We start from the raw sequence: 15,617 nt of genomic DNA on the forward strand, positions 1-15,617 counted from the left end.
GCAAGTTTTACTTAAAAGTCTGACATTTTAGCCAGTCATCTTGGAGCACTGAACATATTTTGTACATTTAAGCCATACTCTTCCCTAATTTAAAATCTTACATGAAGTGCTGGTGGCACATTAACATACATTTTTCAGTTTCCAGTTATTTTTTGAAACAGATAGTTTTAAGTGCCAATGGTTAGCTTTTTGATATTGTACTGCAGATAAAGGCAAGTATATTAGTGTTCCTATTAGTAAATGTCATACCGGTTTTAGAAAAATGTTATTCCATCATTGTAGGAAGTCAGCATTTTATGGTTGACTATCTTTGATATGCAGGGTGGTTTTATATTGCTATAAACTATCATACAACAAATAGTAACTGAAGTTGCTGAGTTACTACAATATAGATTGGCAGGGCAAAGTAACAACTATTTTTGAAGTTCACCAAGAACCCATTTTTAAAGCCCTTAGCAGGCTTCTGTGCCACTGGTGCTGTTTGACTGTGCGTTGTCTCAGTGTGGTATAGTCCCTTTTTGTTATCTTGGTGCTTTCTCCCTTTCAGTTTTGTTGTTTTCATCTCTCAGGAAAAGCACCCTTCCATACCTGCCTACAATTAATGTAACCTTGACTTTTCCCCCCCTCCCTTTTGCAGCAGTTGCGATTCTTACAGCATCAAATGGCTATGGCAGCAGCAGCAGCACAAACAGCTCAGCTACATCGGCATCGGCATACAGGCAGCCAGTCAAAAAGTAAAATGAAGAGAGGCACGCCAACCACTCCAAAATTCTGAGTCTTGCTTATTTTTTTTTCCTCTTTTTTAAAACCATAAGAGCATTGAATCAAAGGATTCTTGAGTTTCTACTTCATTTTTTTTTAAATGTCAGTATTTTACATTGTGAAATGTACAAACTTTATACAGAAGCACAACCCTATGATTTTTAATTAAAAACAGGGAAATGGTCTAACAAACCATTAGGGTTGGTTTGCCTAAGTCATTGCTTTTTAAAAAGTGGTCTCACTGTACATACTACATATGGAAGTGACCTAAGAAAAATACTAGAAACATCTTTCTGAAGAATGTAGTTTGATATTTATTTAGTATAAAAGGTTTGTGCACAGTGTAAGAAATACAGTTTTTACAAATCCGTTTTGAAAATGTGGTGGTTGTTTATTTGGGTTTCATACTCTTAATTACTTCATCCATCAGTTTTTTTACTTCTTTGTGTCTGGTAACTGCTCGGCTCATACAATCCTGAAGTTTAGCTCCAGTCAGGCCACTTCCACCTGAAAGATTATTGACAACACTTTTCATGTTATTTTTACTTGTAAAATAAATAAACCAACACCAAGTTATAAAACAAAAAATTCAATAATGTAAGCCAGTGAGACTGTCTCAAGATTTGCAAGTTCTTTTTTTAACAAGCCCTCAAGTGATTCTAATGCATACCGTAAGTTTAAGAACCACTGGTAGACAATATAGAAAAGTAAGGAATTTGAGATGATAAACTGCAGTAAACTTGTATTAGGTAAATAATAAAACCTCACATTCTATTTGGCCTTTCCTAATACAAAGAAGCTCACAATGAGTTTTTAATTTTACATGTATAGGGTTAAAATGAAAGGAACATGCCTGGTTTGTGAAGACAACATAGCTTGCCTTCCTCATCCATTACTACTGTTAAGGTTCCAGTTGCCAGATGTTCCTCCTCTCCAGTAGGATCAACTATGAGCAGAGTGCTATTTAAAATACAAGAAAAACATAAATTACCAATCTATGAAACAAATTTTATTTACAAAGAATAAAAACTGTGGCCTAGTATTAGATGTCAGATTAACTTAGTGTTGATGACAGACTAGAACTGGTGGGAAACCAGAAAAGTTAATAGCAACTTAACATTCTACTACTTGTTCTTACAAGTAGGGCAAATCTTCTTTGCCCTTCGATTTATGACTATATTAAAGTCCTTGGCAAATCAGAAGATAGCTTAAGGTAAATCTGTGAAATATTGAAGATTAACATTAGGCAGGAATAAGAAAAACTGGGAAAATACAAAAATTCATCATAAAGTTAGGACAGTTTTGAAAGTATAAGGGTTAGCTAATAATAACTGCAGGGACAACAGTTATAAACCTAGATGTCCAGGGCAAACTAGGATGTATGGTTACCTTAAGCATGTACTGAAAAGTAAGAAAGCAGAGTAATAACAATCCAAACTAGGATGTATGGTTACCTTAAGCATTTACTGAAAAGTAAGAAAGCAGAGTAACAATCCATTACCTTAATTACGTAATTTTTTAAATACATTTGATTAACTTACTCATCAAATACAGCAAAGGAAGTTGCAACTGGATGAGTTCTAATATTCAAGTAACTTTTCTTCTTTAAATTAACTTCTGCTAAACCAGTTTCTTCATTTATAGTAACTTCGGGCAGCTGTGCTAGAAAGGCAAACATGAAATAAGTCTCACTCTAAACAAATACAGGTTTCTATGCTTTAAACTTTTCTCTGCTTACATTGTTTAGAAGTATTTTTTTTTAATTATCTTAGGATAATTAAGGTAAATTTAGTGGCTATAAACATTCTTTTTCTTTAATTTAGAATTTCATGAATGATCGATCACTATTAACTAAAACTTTAAAAAGTGTATTGATAAAGTTTAGCAAACAATCTTAAGGTTGCTTACCATTTTTTAAAGCTGCTAACAAAGCAAATGTACAGGCATCCAAGATGTTCCCATCATAGTCAAGGCAAATGATATCACAGTACAGAACCCAAGAAAGCTAGAACAGAATTTATACAAAATACGAATTAAAGCCTTCTGATGGGTAGAACATGGTAACCGTTTAAGCCTACAAACCGCAGAATCCTTGGTTAGACAAGCATGATACCTTCAGAGCTCAAAAACTTAAAAGCTACCCTTATTTATAAAGTATATAACCAACAAAGCAGGTTTGGTTTTTAAAAACTTTGGCTTTTTTTTTTTTAATTTCCAAGCTGATAAATAACTTCTAGATTTCCATCGATAGCTATAGAAGTATAAACAATTTCCATTCTTGCTAAGTTTGCAGTAAAAGAAATGCTTTTGGAAGTCCTAAATGAAGTCCAAAATGTACTTTCCCACGAAAACCTTAATATATGATATGGCTAAGCTTTACAATGCTAATAAATCTGTATATAATGAAACCGGGAAAGCTTCTAAGTCCTAGTTAACTTAGTTCTAAATTTTAGATGTGAAACTAACAGACTAGAAATGTATACTGTGGATTTACCCTAAACACATCAGCTGATCAGATACTAATCTATACAGAATAAACAAATGGCTGAATTACTGTAAAAGAGGGAAAAAAGTTACCTCAGCTTTATTTTTTTTTATTATTTTTTCCTCAGCTTTAAAGTCAAAAAACTTTTTCTATGAACTACATGGTTCATTTTAGATAGTTACAGAGTAAGCTGGATTTTTTAACTAAATTCCATCTTTCTTAGGACGTTCATATTTAAGCCCACTGTGGCTTATTCTTTGTTTCCCTGTTGTCTTTCCATAAAAAACAATTCAGAGTTAATAAAACCTCATAGCTTCCTTATTCATCTTACCTTTCCTGGAGAAATGCATAAGTCCTCTTTCTGAATTATCTGTGAACTTGATTTAATAATAAAGCACAATAAATTAAAGGTCAAAAGCTATCTAAAAATAAATGACAGTCAAATGTTATCAGGATGATCTTACTTTTCAATGACATCTGCAATGAACTGGCTAGCCACCTGGGCCTCTTCTCCAGGAGGTCCAGATCGAAATCTCGATGAACACAGAGGTGGTAGATCCACATTAGGAACTGAAAGAAACACTCTGCAGCTATGAACTAAACTTTACCTCTGGTTTGTGGAAGTCTTAAAGATATTCTCAATCCACTGCAAAGGTGATTATAGCCATAGACAGGATTTCCAAAGGTTGTAAAATCAATTTTTTCTTTTTTTGGTCTTTGTAAGACTCACAGGCTTAGATAAAATATACATTTTCCTTTTTTTTCCCCACAGAAATGCCAAAAAAAAATAAGCATCTATTAAGGAAGGCCTCAATCCTAAATCCTTCAGAAAAATAAGATTTCTTCCAAAATACCTCAATCTGTATCAGTAGATAGCCTCTTAAATCCACCTGCCTGCATTTTTAAAATGTTGGTACCTACTATAAACAACAGATGGTCTGCAGCAAGAAGAATATTCCATAGTGGTATAAATGAGGAATATTTATGGAAATATAAAAGTTTAGGATTACAACACTTTCCTAAGAGATTCTATTTTCTTGTTTGATGACCTCTGAATGTATAAACAACTGATCAAAGCTGAAAAATTTGTAAAATTCTCTATTGTGCTATTAGTCTTACATTCTAACAAAATGTTTCAAGAATGTATTATGCTTCACTCCTAGGTATTTCTGAATCTTTTACATTTTCTTCAACTCAACTACTAGGACTGAACTACAGTATCATTAAATGTGTTTGAAGTATTTGTATTAAAATAACAGAACCATTTAACTTACCAACATATCCTTTATCGGGGGCATCTGTTGGTGGTGCTGCAAATTCCTATAGAAACAAATATGTTCTATGAAAGAAGCTACTCGATATTTGTGAAGAGAGCTTAGCAATTAGTTATAGAAGCCTTCAGCAAAGACCATCTTAGCTAATTACATCAAGAGCATCTAATATGCGTAGGGAGTCCCATCAGACTGTATACGGACATTGGCTAGGTCTGGTCTGCAAAGTAAAAAGGCAGCATAGCTCAGTTGCCTACATTCTAGTGCTACTAACCAAAATTACGTGGGGGCTCTTTAAAAAAAAAAAAATGCATTTTCTTTCTCTCTTCCTCTCAGTAACAAGCTTGAATTTAAACTTAATGTTAATCCTTAGCAAGATTTAGGAAGTGATAATGTGGTCAAGAGCAAAAGTCTAGGAATCACTGACCTGGTTCAAATGTCAGGCCCACACTTTTTGGCTGAGGAACTTTAGTCAAATCAACTAAACTCTTACCACTCAACTTTCTCATCTGTAAAATGAGAAGTTAATATGACCTACTTCTAGGGACTCTCAATAAGGGTCAAATGAGATATGTCCCCAGCATAAAAGCTGGCAACAATTAAGTGCTCAGATGTCAATATCACCCCAGCTTTATCACCCTGAGAAAGAATCTGAACTTAGGTTAAGTAATTCACAGTGTGACATACTGAAAAAAGCACAAGCTGGAGTCAAAGTTATATATCCAAGTTCTAGTTATGGTATATTCCTGGACAAGTTACTGAACCTCATTTAAAACAGAAGGCAGAAAAATTCTACCTCAAATGATTGTTCTCATGATTAAACTGGTAATTCTGTAATAAAGCACCCAATTTAAGGTTCTTGGGCCATAAAAGGTACTCAGTAAACAGTGGCTATTATTCCCTCAAACTCTTTTGAGCAATCTCAATTTTCTACATTATTTGGACTGATTAAATGTTATCACTGGATAAGAGGATATAAAAAATCTTTCTCAAATAACAAGTTCTTAAAAACTTAAAAGTAGTGAGGATTTTAAAAACTTTCATTTCAGCACGTTTGATGCATGTTGACAAGAGTCTTTAGATTTGGGTTTTTAATCTACTTTGGGTGTTCTCTACTCAAAGGTGAAAGCTCTTAGGAAATGAAAAACACTAAAAAAACTGACACATGGCTGCCTAATCAACAGAATTCTAGGTGTAAGTTATAATAAGTACATGAAAATAATTTGGCAAATCAAATCTTGGTAAGACATATATTAAACCTACCGCTTTAATTCCACAAATTACTGTAGTATTTCCCAGCTTCACTAAAGCGGAACCATCTGCAGTACTAATTGAACCTGAAAAGATAAAAGCAAAATAAACAATACATGGAAAGTTTTCATTTTCTACACATGATTTTATCTTGCTATATATCTCAGTAGCCTATGAAAATTTAATTCTCTTTTTTAAATGATGTAACTATTTAAAAATTAGTGTTTTAGGAATTATTCACCTGTCCTTGAATTTGAGTTAGTCATTTTCATTCAGTCACAGAACTGTTCTACAGATAACAATCTCTTGACAAAACATTACTGGATTCCTTTAGATATAGTAGAATTTGGCTGAAATATGTTTCAATGGCTCAGGCTAAAACTCAGGAATGTCATACAAGTTAAACTGGAAAATTCTGTGTTTCGAACAGAAAGTTTAATAAGACATAAAAAAAACGTATCTTGGAGGCTTTGAAGAAAGAAGGGATAAAACACTACTGTTACTTCAAAATTTAAAAGAAGAACATTGACACAATTGACACAACAGTGAGTTTTAAAAACCACCAAAAAGAATACTTCTATTTAAAAAAAAAAAAAAGAGGGATGCCTGGTTGGCTTCGTAGTTGAGCGTCTGCCTTTGGCTCAGGGCGTGATCCTGAGGTTCTGGGATGGAGTTCTGAGGTGGGCTCCCAAGCAGGGAGCCGGCGTCTCCCTCTGCCTATGTCAACTGCCTGCCTCTCTATGTCTCATGAATAAATAAAAGCTTTAAAAACAGAAAAATTCTGAAGCAACTTCAATAACCTATTTTAGAACTCAAAATATCCTTACCTATGTTGACAGTTGTGGTTCTGAATTCACCAAGTTCTCTTCCATCAGGACGGCAGTTCTCTTTCTAAATAGACATTTACATGAAAATGGATTACATTTATACTTTACACACACCAGAGAAAAACACATTAAACCTCGTTAATTCACATAATTTGAAAAGATGCACATGATACTGTTATCAAAAGGTACAACACACATAACCTTTACTCACCAAAAATCTCCTGTAATACTCCAGAGGTTCCACAGTCCTGAAACATGTTAAAAACGTATCTGAGGTAAGTTAGTACATCTTAACATAAATCCAGAAACTGGCAAAGATCTTAGGAGTGTGAGGATGCAGCATAAATTTCCCCAATTTGTAACTTCCTTTCATGAATTCTGATGTTTATGCTGCCCCATACAACTATTAAAAGGTGCTCTTGCAGTCGTAATCAGACTCAACTGCTGTCCTTAACGCTACCTTAAACAAACACAGGCTGGAGCCCGAGCCTTTGGACATCTTTGGAAGAATTAATCCAATTATTACAAAATAATGATGTCACTTTGCTCTGAAGCAGGGATTATCTCAACATGAGGAAAAATTACATCTTTATTTTCAGTGTCCTGTAACTGAAACTTAGCATATTCTTTAATTATGACCAAGGAAAGGAGCCTTTATATTAGTACCTGCAACTTAACAACCACAGAGGTTAAATGTTTTCGTTTTTACTTTATAGTTGTCGAAGGTCACGTGCAGACGCGTTACTCTGGAATTCAGGAGTTCCTAGACTCCCCACTAGCTAGAGCTTGTTTAAGAATGCTAATTTTTAAAGGAGCACATATATATCACTGTATCAATAACTCGAGAGTTTCTGCAAATAGATAACTGCGTCAATACGACGGTCTTCCTGTGGAATCTTATGTAGTTTACCCAATGAAAAATTTGTGAGGACAAAAATTTACGGGCTTCCCCAGAGTGACACCAAAAAAAGGCTCAAGTAAAACCTTCCCAACAAGGCACAATCCTTTTAGAAGGACGTCAGGGAGAGGGAGAACAGAGCGGCACGTGGTTCTGCCAGAACACCTATGAGAAGGCTACGACGCGGGCTCCTGGGGCCGCACGGCCGCCACACACGCCAGCGGCGCTCGCCTCGGCCCCGAGCTCCGCACACGGTCCCTTCCATCTTCCGTCGGACTGCGGAGAAAAAGCCCCCGTTCCTTTCGCCACGACCACCTCCAGGTCCTTCTGCCCGTCGCCTACTGCCGTGACGGAAACAAACCGGAATCTGGCAGGGTGGCCTCCAGGTGAAAAAAAATCCCAGCGAAGGGTTAAAGGGAGCCTCCAACCGCCAGAGTACAAACACGCGCCCGCCGGCCGCCCACACTCACTTGAACCCGGCCGCCATCTTCCCGCCCGCGCGCGTGCGCCTGCGCCAGGCGAGGCCGCGCCCCCGGGCCGCGCGCCTACCCCGCCTCCAAACTTTCGACAGACGCGCCTGCGCCCTTCGTCCGCTGCTGCAGAGGCCGAGGGCTGGTGGCCGCGAGGGGGTTCTCGTTCCGCCTCCGCTCGGAGGAGCCCAGCGCGCCTCTAGGCTTCTTGGCCTCGGACGCGTTTTGTCGAATCTGCTATTGGGAAAGAGACGGGTGTGTCTCTTTAGAAAAACGGTATGCTAGCTCAGGAGTTTAAGGGAAAGCCGACCTTATTGCCAGGAATTGAGTGAGTATTAAGTGTGGGGCATTATTCCAGAGCTCCTGCGTCCTTTCCCGCCTCTGTCTCAGGCTGGGCCCTGGGCGTGCCTCACCCCAAGGGAAGGGCTCCCTGGAGCTCCAGTTGCTGAGCAATCACGTAAACTCTGTGCGCGCTGGTGATCGCCCCGCGGTACACTCTGCGGGCCCCCGGAGGGGCTCCTGAGGAGCAGCTTGTGCCGTGGGCTGCGTTTGTTCTCAAAGCCGTCACCTCCCTCCTAGGTAGGTTTGCCAGACGGAATACAGAACATCCAATTAATTTTTAATGTCAGATACACAAGCTAATTTTTCCCCACTATGAGTATACCCCAAATAGTACATGTTATTAGTTGTTACGGGGCGGGGGGCGGGGGCGGCTGGGAGCGAAGAATGTTTTAGAAATAGATAATGGGTGCAGGAAATTGTGAATGTAACCAATACCACCGTATCGTACCCTTAAAATGGTTAAAATGGCAAATTTTATGCTGTCTCCGTTTTTAAAGACTCATGGAATACAATAAAACCTTTTTAATGGGTGGATTGCACGGTGCGTGAGTGCTGTCTTAAGACGGCTGTCGAACAGCCGCTCACTGCCTACCTGAAATTCCGACTGGGTGGAATCCTGTGTGGGCCTGCGGGTTCTGTCAGCCCTGCGGGGAACCCGGCGCCCGCCTCTGCGCGCGAGCCTGGCCGCCAGGGACGGCGTGTGCGCCGCCTGGCCGCGAGGGGCGCTGTGGGCGGCGGGCGGCGGGCGGCGGGCGGGCTCGGCCGCTCTGCCGGCGGGAGGCGGAGCTGCGCGGCGGCGCTTCCGCGTGTGTGTAGGCGCTGGGGAGGGCGCGCGGCAGCCGGGTATGGACGATGATTGCGCTCCTGCTGCAGCTGGCTGTGCTCGGCGTGGCGCTGGCGGCCGCCGCCCTGACGCTGGTGAGCAGAGGGCTGGGGACCGACGCGGGCCTGGGCTCCGTCCTCTCAGAGACTCGGCCGCCACGCAGCCTGTCCTCTGCCCCGCACGCTTCGACGCGTCCCTTTCCCCCCACGCTCTCCCCCGAAACTTGACCAGGATTTCCTTTCCTAGAACTTCACAGCCCCTTTCTTCCCTTCTTTGTCTTTATTTTGGAGCGTTACCTCCCTCTGCGGCCAGGCCCTTGTAACGTTGGTTCCCCGGGGGACGTGCGCCCCCGTCAGCCTCCACCGGCCCCGCCGCCCCCGACCTCTGCCCTGTCAGTCCCGACCTCTCCACCCCTTCCTCCTGCATCTGCAGCCTGTGCAGTTCCGGCTGCACCCGGGAAGGTCTCGAGCCCCCCCAGGAGGTTTGCGCTCCCTGGACTGACCCTCCTGATGCGGGGAAGCAACTAGAAGGTGGTGACAGCTTTGACGAGAGCCATCTGCTAGAGATTGGGGTGAATCAGTGGATCAAGAAGACCCAGGAGGGACACAGTAAGGCCGAGGCACGCAGGCCTGCTGTTACCGTTGTCTGGCAGTCCCTATGACCCAGGATTAAACACCCTAAATTCGCTGCCTCTAAAGGAGGGCACAGTAGAATTGAGACTCGGATTTTCTTTGCCATCACTCTGGAAACAAACATTGTAAGCACTTGCTGATTCATTAGTAATGGTTTGCCAAGTGAGCTTTCTCCCTTATAATTTGGAACGAGCCTGCCATCCAGTTAGTACGTGGAGAGGTTCCAGCTTCCTTGACACCCAGATTAGCCCCCCTGACAGCACTGCTGGGAAGGCCGTTCTTCCGCCTTGCCGGGTTTGCACACTTCACAGTTTAGAAATAACTTATAGAGAAAAAGCAACGTGTCCTGACTTCTTCGGTGATTTGTGTCGGGGTCAGAAAGGAGTCCTCTCTCTCCGTTAGGGGTAGATGGAGATTTCAAGGTTTTCTCAGGTTTTTGGTGGGGGCAGAGTTTTGACAGAATCCTAAATTGACTCTGTTTATTTGATCTATCTGTTTTATAGAATTAAATGGGTGCATTTTGAGGATGAACTGGAAGTATTTGATCCTACCAGCTTGTGATTATAAGAGCTACTATTTAGGGCACCTGGGTGGTTCAGCAGTTGAGCATCTGTCTTGGGCTCAGGTCGTGATCTCGGGGTCCTGGGATCGAGTCCCACATTGGGCTTCCCGCAGGGAGGCAGCTTCTCCCTCTGCTTATGTCTCTCTGCCTTTCTCTTTGTCTCATGAATAAATGAAAATAAAATAATTTTTTAAAAAGCTAACATTTATAGAGGACTTATAATTTGGGGGTATTGTATTCAATGTTTTATGTTGTGCGATCTTTAAAACAATGCTAAATGAATGTTGTCATCATTAGCCAGGGGTTGGAGATTCAGGGCATCTTAAAATGGATTGCACTTCTCTGGTGACTATTCCCTATTAAATCTGGGATGACAGAGGCCTAGGGATGACAGGTGGGAAGACACAGCTCCTAAGGCATTAGTTCCTACCAATGGAAGAAGGACAATTATTAGTTCATAAGTAAGGGATTTGAATTTGGTGTCACCTCCAGACCATTCTTAATGGACTAAAAACTGAGAGTGAACATTTAACAACAACAATAAAAATCACATAAATGATGTAATCTTACATAATATAGTTTCTTGTTAACATACCTACTTTTAGATTTCCTTTGTTGCATTTATAACTGCTACAAAAATGCCACATCTCCATCAACATGAAGAGGAGAAGTTCTTCTTAAATGCCAAAGGACAGAAGGAAACTTTGCCCAGCGTATGGGACTCGCCTACCAAACAGCTCTCCGTTGTTGTGCCTTCATACAATGAAGAAAAACGGTGTAAGCCCAATATCATTTTTGGGATATGGGGCCATTGGGAAGAAAAGGAAATTTAAAGTATGAACTTTACTATCTTTGTGAGAACATTAGTAGATGTGGGCTCTGATGAGTGCATAGTTGGTAGTTGTAGTTCATGAGAGCGGAAACAAATGCCAGCTATAAAGAATACGGTCAGCATCATGAAGTCATAGGACTGAAGTGTTCTAGAGAGACATTAAGCTAGTTGTGGACAGAAAACAGGCCTTCTAGTTGGGAAGGGCCGCTGGAAGAGGTCCGAGAGGGCTCTGTTAGACTATTCAGACTTTTTCCATATGTAAACTGAGTGGGGGCTTGGCAAATCATTTTCGAAAACAATTTTTCAGAGATGTATTTTTTTTTCTTTAAGTGCCTGTAATGATGGATGAAGCTTTGGGCTATCTGGAAAAGAGACAGGTACCATATTTCTCTTTCAATATGATGTCCCTAGTTAAAACTAGACTAAATCACCAATTTAGAGATCCCAGGCTAGATCTGTTGAGAGAGGCAGTGCCAGCCATGCCCAAGCCGTCGAGGTCACCGGGCCTCTTGTGCTCAGCTTGTCCCCTTCCATCACGGGTTAGCATGCAAGCCCAGCACATGACACGCTACCTCCAGACGCACGCAGGTGGGTGAACCCAGAACAAACGGAAAGCAGAAATTTCTTATGTACCCTCCCAACCACTTTGTATGCTCTTGCCTGATGATATATTTAAAATTAAGTATGTCTGCAGACTGTGTGGCAACACGATGCTGTTTTTACTTTAGTGACTTTTTAAAACATTTACTTGAAAAAGACTTAGAGTGAAATTGTTTTTCTTTATTATTCAGAGGAGTTCCGCTCATTTATTTTCTCTACTTTCCCTGAATAAATAGAAGAAAAATAGTATGTGTCCTTGTTTTGTATCATCAGCTGCTGCTGGAATCTTCTTGGAGAGTTTAAGGAAACAAAATGAGCTTTGTGGCTGGTCCGTTTTTTTTTTTTTTTTTTTTTTTTTTTTGGTCTGGCGGGGGTTTTTAAATGAGAAAACAGGCTAAAACTCTAACTCATCCAATATCATAAGGTTAGAAATAGTGTGGCCAGATTAGCATTGCACATTCTAACCTCATGGGCTTTTTTTCTCATACATATTTGTATCCTCTCTCATAAGTGCTCAGCACCACAAGCACCTGGCTACTCCACAGATTCGGTGTGGGTAGGCAGTCAAGGGGGGAGCAAGAGTCGGTGTTTGCCCTCTCCTCCTGTCCCACCACTCTCCTCCTTTTAGTTGTTGGCCTTTTTATTTTATGTGGTTTGCATACTTATTTATATTCATGTTAATATGCATCACACTAAAACAATTTTTATTTAAACTCCTTACAATTTTATCAGAATTCTTGATGCCACTTATGCCAAATTGTGGTGTTTTATTTTTGTTTCTTGCAGAAGCAAGATCCTACGTTCACTTATGAGGTGATAGTAGTTGATGATGGCAGCAAAGACCAGACTTCAAAAGTAAGTAAACTTGCTTTTAGGATTGCTACTAGGTAGAAAAGAAATAGAATAATTTGCAGTTGTTAAGTCTTACTTCAACTCATCAGAGAATGCTAAAGCTGTTGTCAGCACCCTCTACTTTACAGCATGAGTAGCCAAAACAGAAATTTCATCAATGGAAAGCTGGAAAATATACCTGCTGTTTCCTCACTCCTTAAGACCAGGGAAGCTTTGAAGATCACCAAGTCAGGAGAAAACATGCACAACAATTCACCATGGCCACTGGGAACCTTCTTTGCCTATCAATATTTGGTTCCTTTTTCCTAAACACAATTTTTTTTCTTTATGCTCCACCTTGCCTTACAGTTTCTAAAGTAATATGCAAATATAGGATGTCTTCATATCTGGCACTGGGTATCAGATATGTCCTTTAGCATACTTCCATCCAGATTTACCTATGGAAGGTAACAAGTGTCTTAGAGTATCATCCTCTCACATTCTTGCGTTCTTAGACCTATAGCTACTGAGCTGCTAGAAAAAAATAAAAGCTAGTCTGTCAGGAATGCAAACACCAGATGAGAATAATGTCACATTCCCTATGGAAATTAGGGTCCAAAGGAGAAAGTTATTGGGTGCCTGGCTGCCTCAGTCAGCAGAGCATGTGACTCTTGATCTTAGAGTGTGAGTTTAAGCCCCACATTGAGCATGGGGCCTACTTAAAAAAAAAGGGGGGGGGGGCGGGTAGGACGCCTGGGTCGCTCAGTTGGTTAAGCATCCAGCTCTTGATCTCAGTTCAGGTCTTGATCTCAGGGTTGTGAGTTCAAGCCCCATGTTGGGCTCCACACTGGGTGTGGAACCTACATCAAAATAAAATAAAATAAAAAATAAAGAGGGTGCTGTTGATGAAGAGAGATAATATAGAAAAGCAATGTGGAAAAGCAAAGGGTATGGACCATAGTACAGTGGACTGATGACTGAAGAGATGAACACAGCAAATACGTATCACTGTTTCATGGCTTTGAGTATAAATCAAAAAGTACTGGCAGAGATGCCTGGGTGTCTCTGTGGGTTAAGCATCTGACTTGGTTTCAGCTCAGGTCATGATCTCGGGGTCGTGAGATGGAGACCCACATCAGTATATATACTCAATGGAAAGTCTGCTTCCTCTCTCCCTCTGCTCCTCCCCCCTGTTCACACACTGTCTCTCAAATAATCAACTGATTCTTTTTTTTTTTTTTTTTTTTTTTTTTAAGATTTTAGTGATTTATTTGACAGAGCGCACAAGCAGGGAGTGCAGCAGAGGGAGAGGGAAAAGCAGGCTCCCCACTGAACCCTGGGATCATGACCTGAGCCAAAGGTAGATGCTTAGTGGACTGAGCCATGTAGGCATCCCCAAATAATCTTAAATAATAATAATAATAATAATGGCAGTTGAGTGAAAAGATTTGGGGAAAATGGTCTAAGATATGAACAACTCTGGGGAGTAAGATCAGTTGCTGACAAATAAGCAGGTGGCAATCACAAGTGTGTATCTGTCAGCGCATGGATTTTATTTTCTCTAGCAACTCATTAGCTTAAATAAAAGAGTCAGAATAAGACAGAGCCACTGCCTATTCTGGTTGGGACCTCTACAGGGAAATGAATTGTGATTTCAACTTGGAGGGTCATTGTTGGTTCTTGACACCAGGAATTCAACAACTCTGGACACTAAAATGTACAGTAAGTATAATCTAGTCACAAGAAGAAGGCAACTGAAATAGCAATATTTAAGTCAAACTCAGAAACCCAGTTTATGTTACTGTCTTGGAATCCAAGTTAATATTATTCTGACTTTTATATAATTTGACAGGTAGCTTTTAAATATTGCCAGAAGTATGGAAGTGACAAGGTACGAGTGATAACACTGGTGAAGAATCGTGGGAAAGGCGGAGCTATTAAGATGGTAATGCATAATTTTGACATTTTTATCTAAAATATAAACATTTTGGGGGATCCCTGGGTGGCTCAGTGGTTTAGTGTCTGCCTTCAGCCCAGGGCATGGTCCTGGAGTCCCGGGATTGAGTCCCGCATCGGGATTGGGCTCCCTGCATGGAGCCTGCTTCTCCCTCTGCCTGTCTCTCTCTCTCTCTCTCTCTCTCTCTCTCTCTGTGTGTGTGTGTGTGTGTATCTTTCATGAATAAATAAATTAAAAAAAAAAAAAAACCTTAAAATATGAACATTTTTTAATGACTTCTTTTGCAGACTATAGTACATTTGTATTCTATAGCTGGCTAGTTGAATACTACCCTTTGAAGTTAGTGGTAAATTAGTTTTAATAAGAACTTCATACACTTATGTATATATAACATCAAATCTTAAAAACTATACCATATTTATAACATACTGGGTAATTCAGGAGAATATGCTTATCTAAATCAAAGTTTAAAATGTTACCATGTGCCTTTGTGTGTCTTTGATATAGTCACTGGATAATAAGGTTAAATGATTTTTTTGGCAGTTTATAAAATCTGATGTGGGTCTATCCTGATGAAATTTGTGGTCTACTAGAAAAAATGATTGTACTTATAAAAAGTACATATGAAGTGCTATAGAAATTCCAAAAGGAATAGATTACTTTCAGAGTCAAGATACTTGGAAGAAAAACCACAAATCAAGATAGTTAATGTGAAAGAAAATACAAAGAGTGTCTTACATGATTTAGAGGTTTATTTTATGCCCTCCACCCCCACCCCCGCCCTACCCCCATTTGAAGAAAGTCTAAGTATTGGCAGCCCAGGCCTTGTTCAGCAATTCCATGGTGTTACCAGAAACCCTGCTGCCTAACTTTGCACTTCTTCTTCCTCATGCATACAGGATGACTCCTGGAGTGTCCGCATTCCAGACAGGAAGGAGCAGGACAGAGGCAGAAGATCTATGCTGGCTGATTTGGCTCCTTTAAGAGAGCTTTCCTAGAAGCTCTACCCAATGACTTAATTCTCATTGGCCAGAATAATGTCACAAGGCCACCCCTATTTCCAAGGGTGGCTGA

General features: G+C 40.4%; 3 protein-coding genes across 31 annotated transcripts in view; 2 read left to right on the top strand and 1 right to left on the bottom strand.

Moving 5' to 3' along the window:
- SUPT20H (SPT20 homolog, SAGA complex component) overlaps window positions 1–1,141 on the top strand; it is a 39,873-nt gene extending 38,732 nt beyond the window's left edge. For all 25 annotated transcript variants that reach the window (XM_072797310.1, XM_072797304.1, XM_072797307.1 and 22 more), the window contains one exon: window positions 638–1,141. In XM_072797310.1, the coding sequence (XP_072653411.1) occupies window positions 638–775 (138 nt within the window). In that variant the 3' untranslated portion in view covers window positions 776–1,141. The remainder of the gene's footprint in view (window positions 1–637) is intronic.
- EXOSC8 (exosome component 8) lies at window positions 1,053–11,035 on the bottom strand. 2 transcript variants are annotated; one of them, XM_072797355.1, is made up of 11 exons: window positions 10,919–11,035; window positions 6,808–6,844; window positions 6,597–6,660; window positions 5,782–5,855; window positions 4,522–4,567; window positions 3,712–3,817; window positions 3,579–3,624; window positions 2,671–2,767; window positions 2,304–2,424; window positions 1,616–1,722; window positions 1,053–1,269 (listed from the first exon to the last, which is right to left on the bottom strand). In XM_072797355.1, exons 1-11 carry the CDS (start codon window positions 10,942–10,944, stop codon window positions 1,154–1,156), a joined length of 840 nt encoding a protein of 279 aa, XP_072653456.1. In that variant the 5' UTR covers window positions 10,945–11,035; the 3' UTR covers window positions 1,053–1,153. The 2 variants fall into 2 exon arrangements, with proteins under 2 accessions (XP_072653456.1, XP_072653458.1); XM_072797357.1 differs by lacking the exon at window positions 10,919–11,035 and adding an exon at window positions 7,965–8,054.
- Window positions 8,084–15,617, top strand: part of ALG5 (ALG5 dolichyl-phosphate beta-glucosyltransferase) — a 48,572-nt gene continuing 41,038 nt past the window's right edge. Inside the window, exons 1-5 of one of the 4 annotated variants that reach the window (XM_072797352.1) lie at window positions 8,084–8,543; window positions 10,929–11,100; window positions 11,486–11,532; window positions 12,542–12,610; window positions 14,439–14,531. In XM_072797352.1, the coding sequence (XP_072653453.1) occupies window positions 10,962–11,100; window positions 11,486–11,532; window positions 12,542–12,610; window positions 14,439–14,531 (348 nt within the window). In that variant the 5' untranslated portion in view covers window positions 8,084–8,543; window positions 10,929–10,961. Of the gene's footprint in view, window positions 8,544–9,066; window positions 9,225–9,286; window positions 9,887–10,928; window positions 11,101–11,485; window positions 11,533–12,541; window positions 12,611–14,438; window positions 14,532–15,617 lie in introns of those variants that run through there. The other 3 variants (XM_072797353.1, XM_072797351.1, XM_072797354.1) reach the window with 3 other exon arrangements.

The sequence above is a fragment of the Canis lupus genome, chromosome 24 (assembly GCF_048164855.1).
Source record: "Canis lupus baileyi chromosome 24, mCanLup2.hap1, whole genome shotgun sequence".
NCBI lineage: Eukaryota > Metazoa > Chordata > Mammalia > Carnivora > Canidae > Canis > Canis lupus.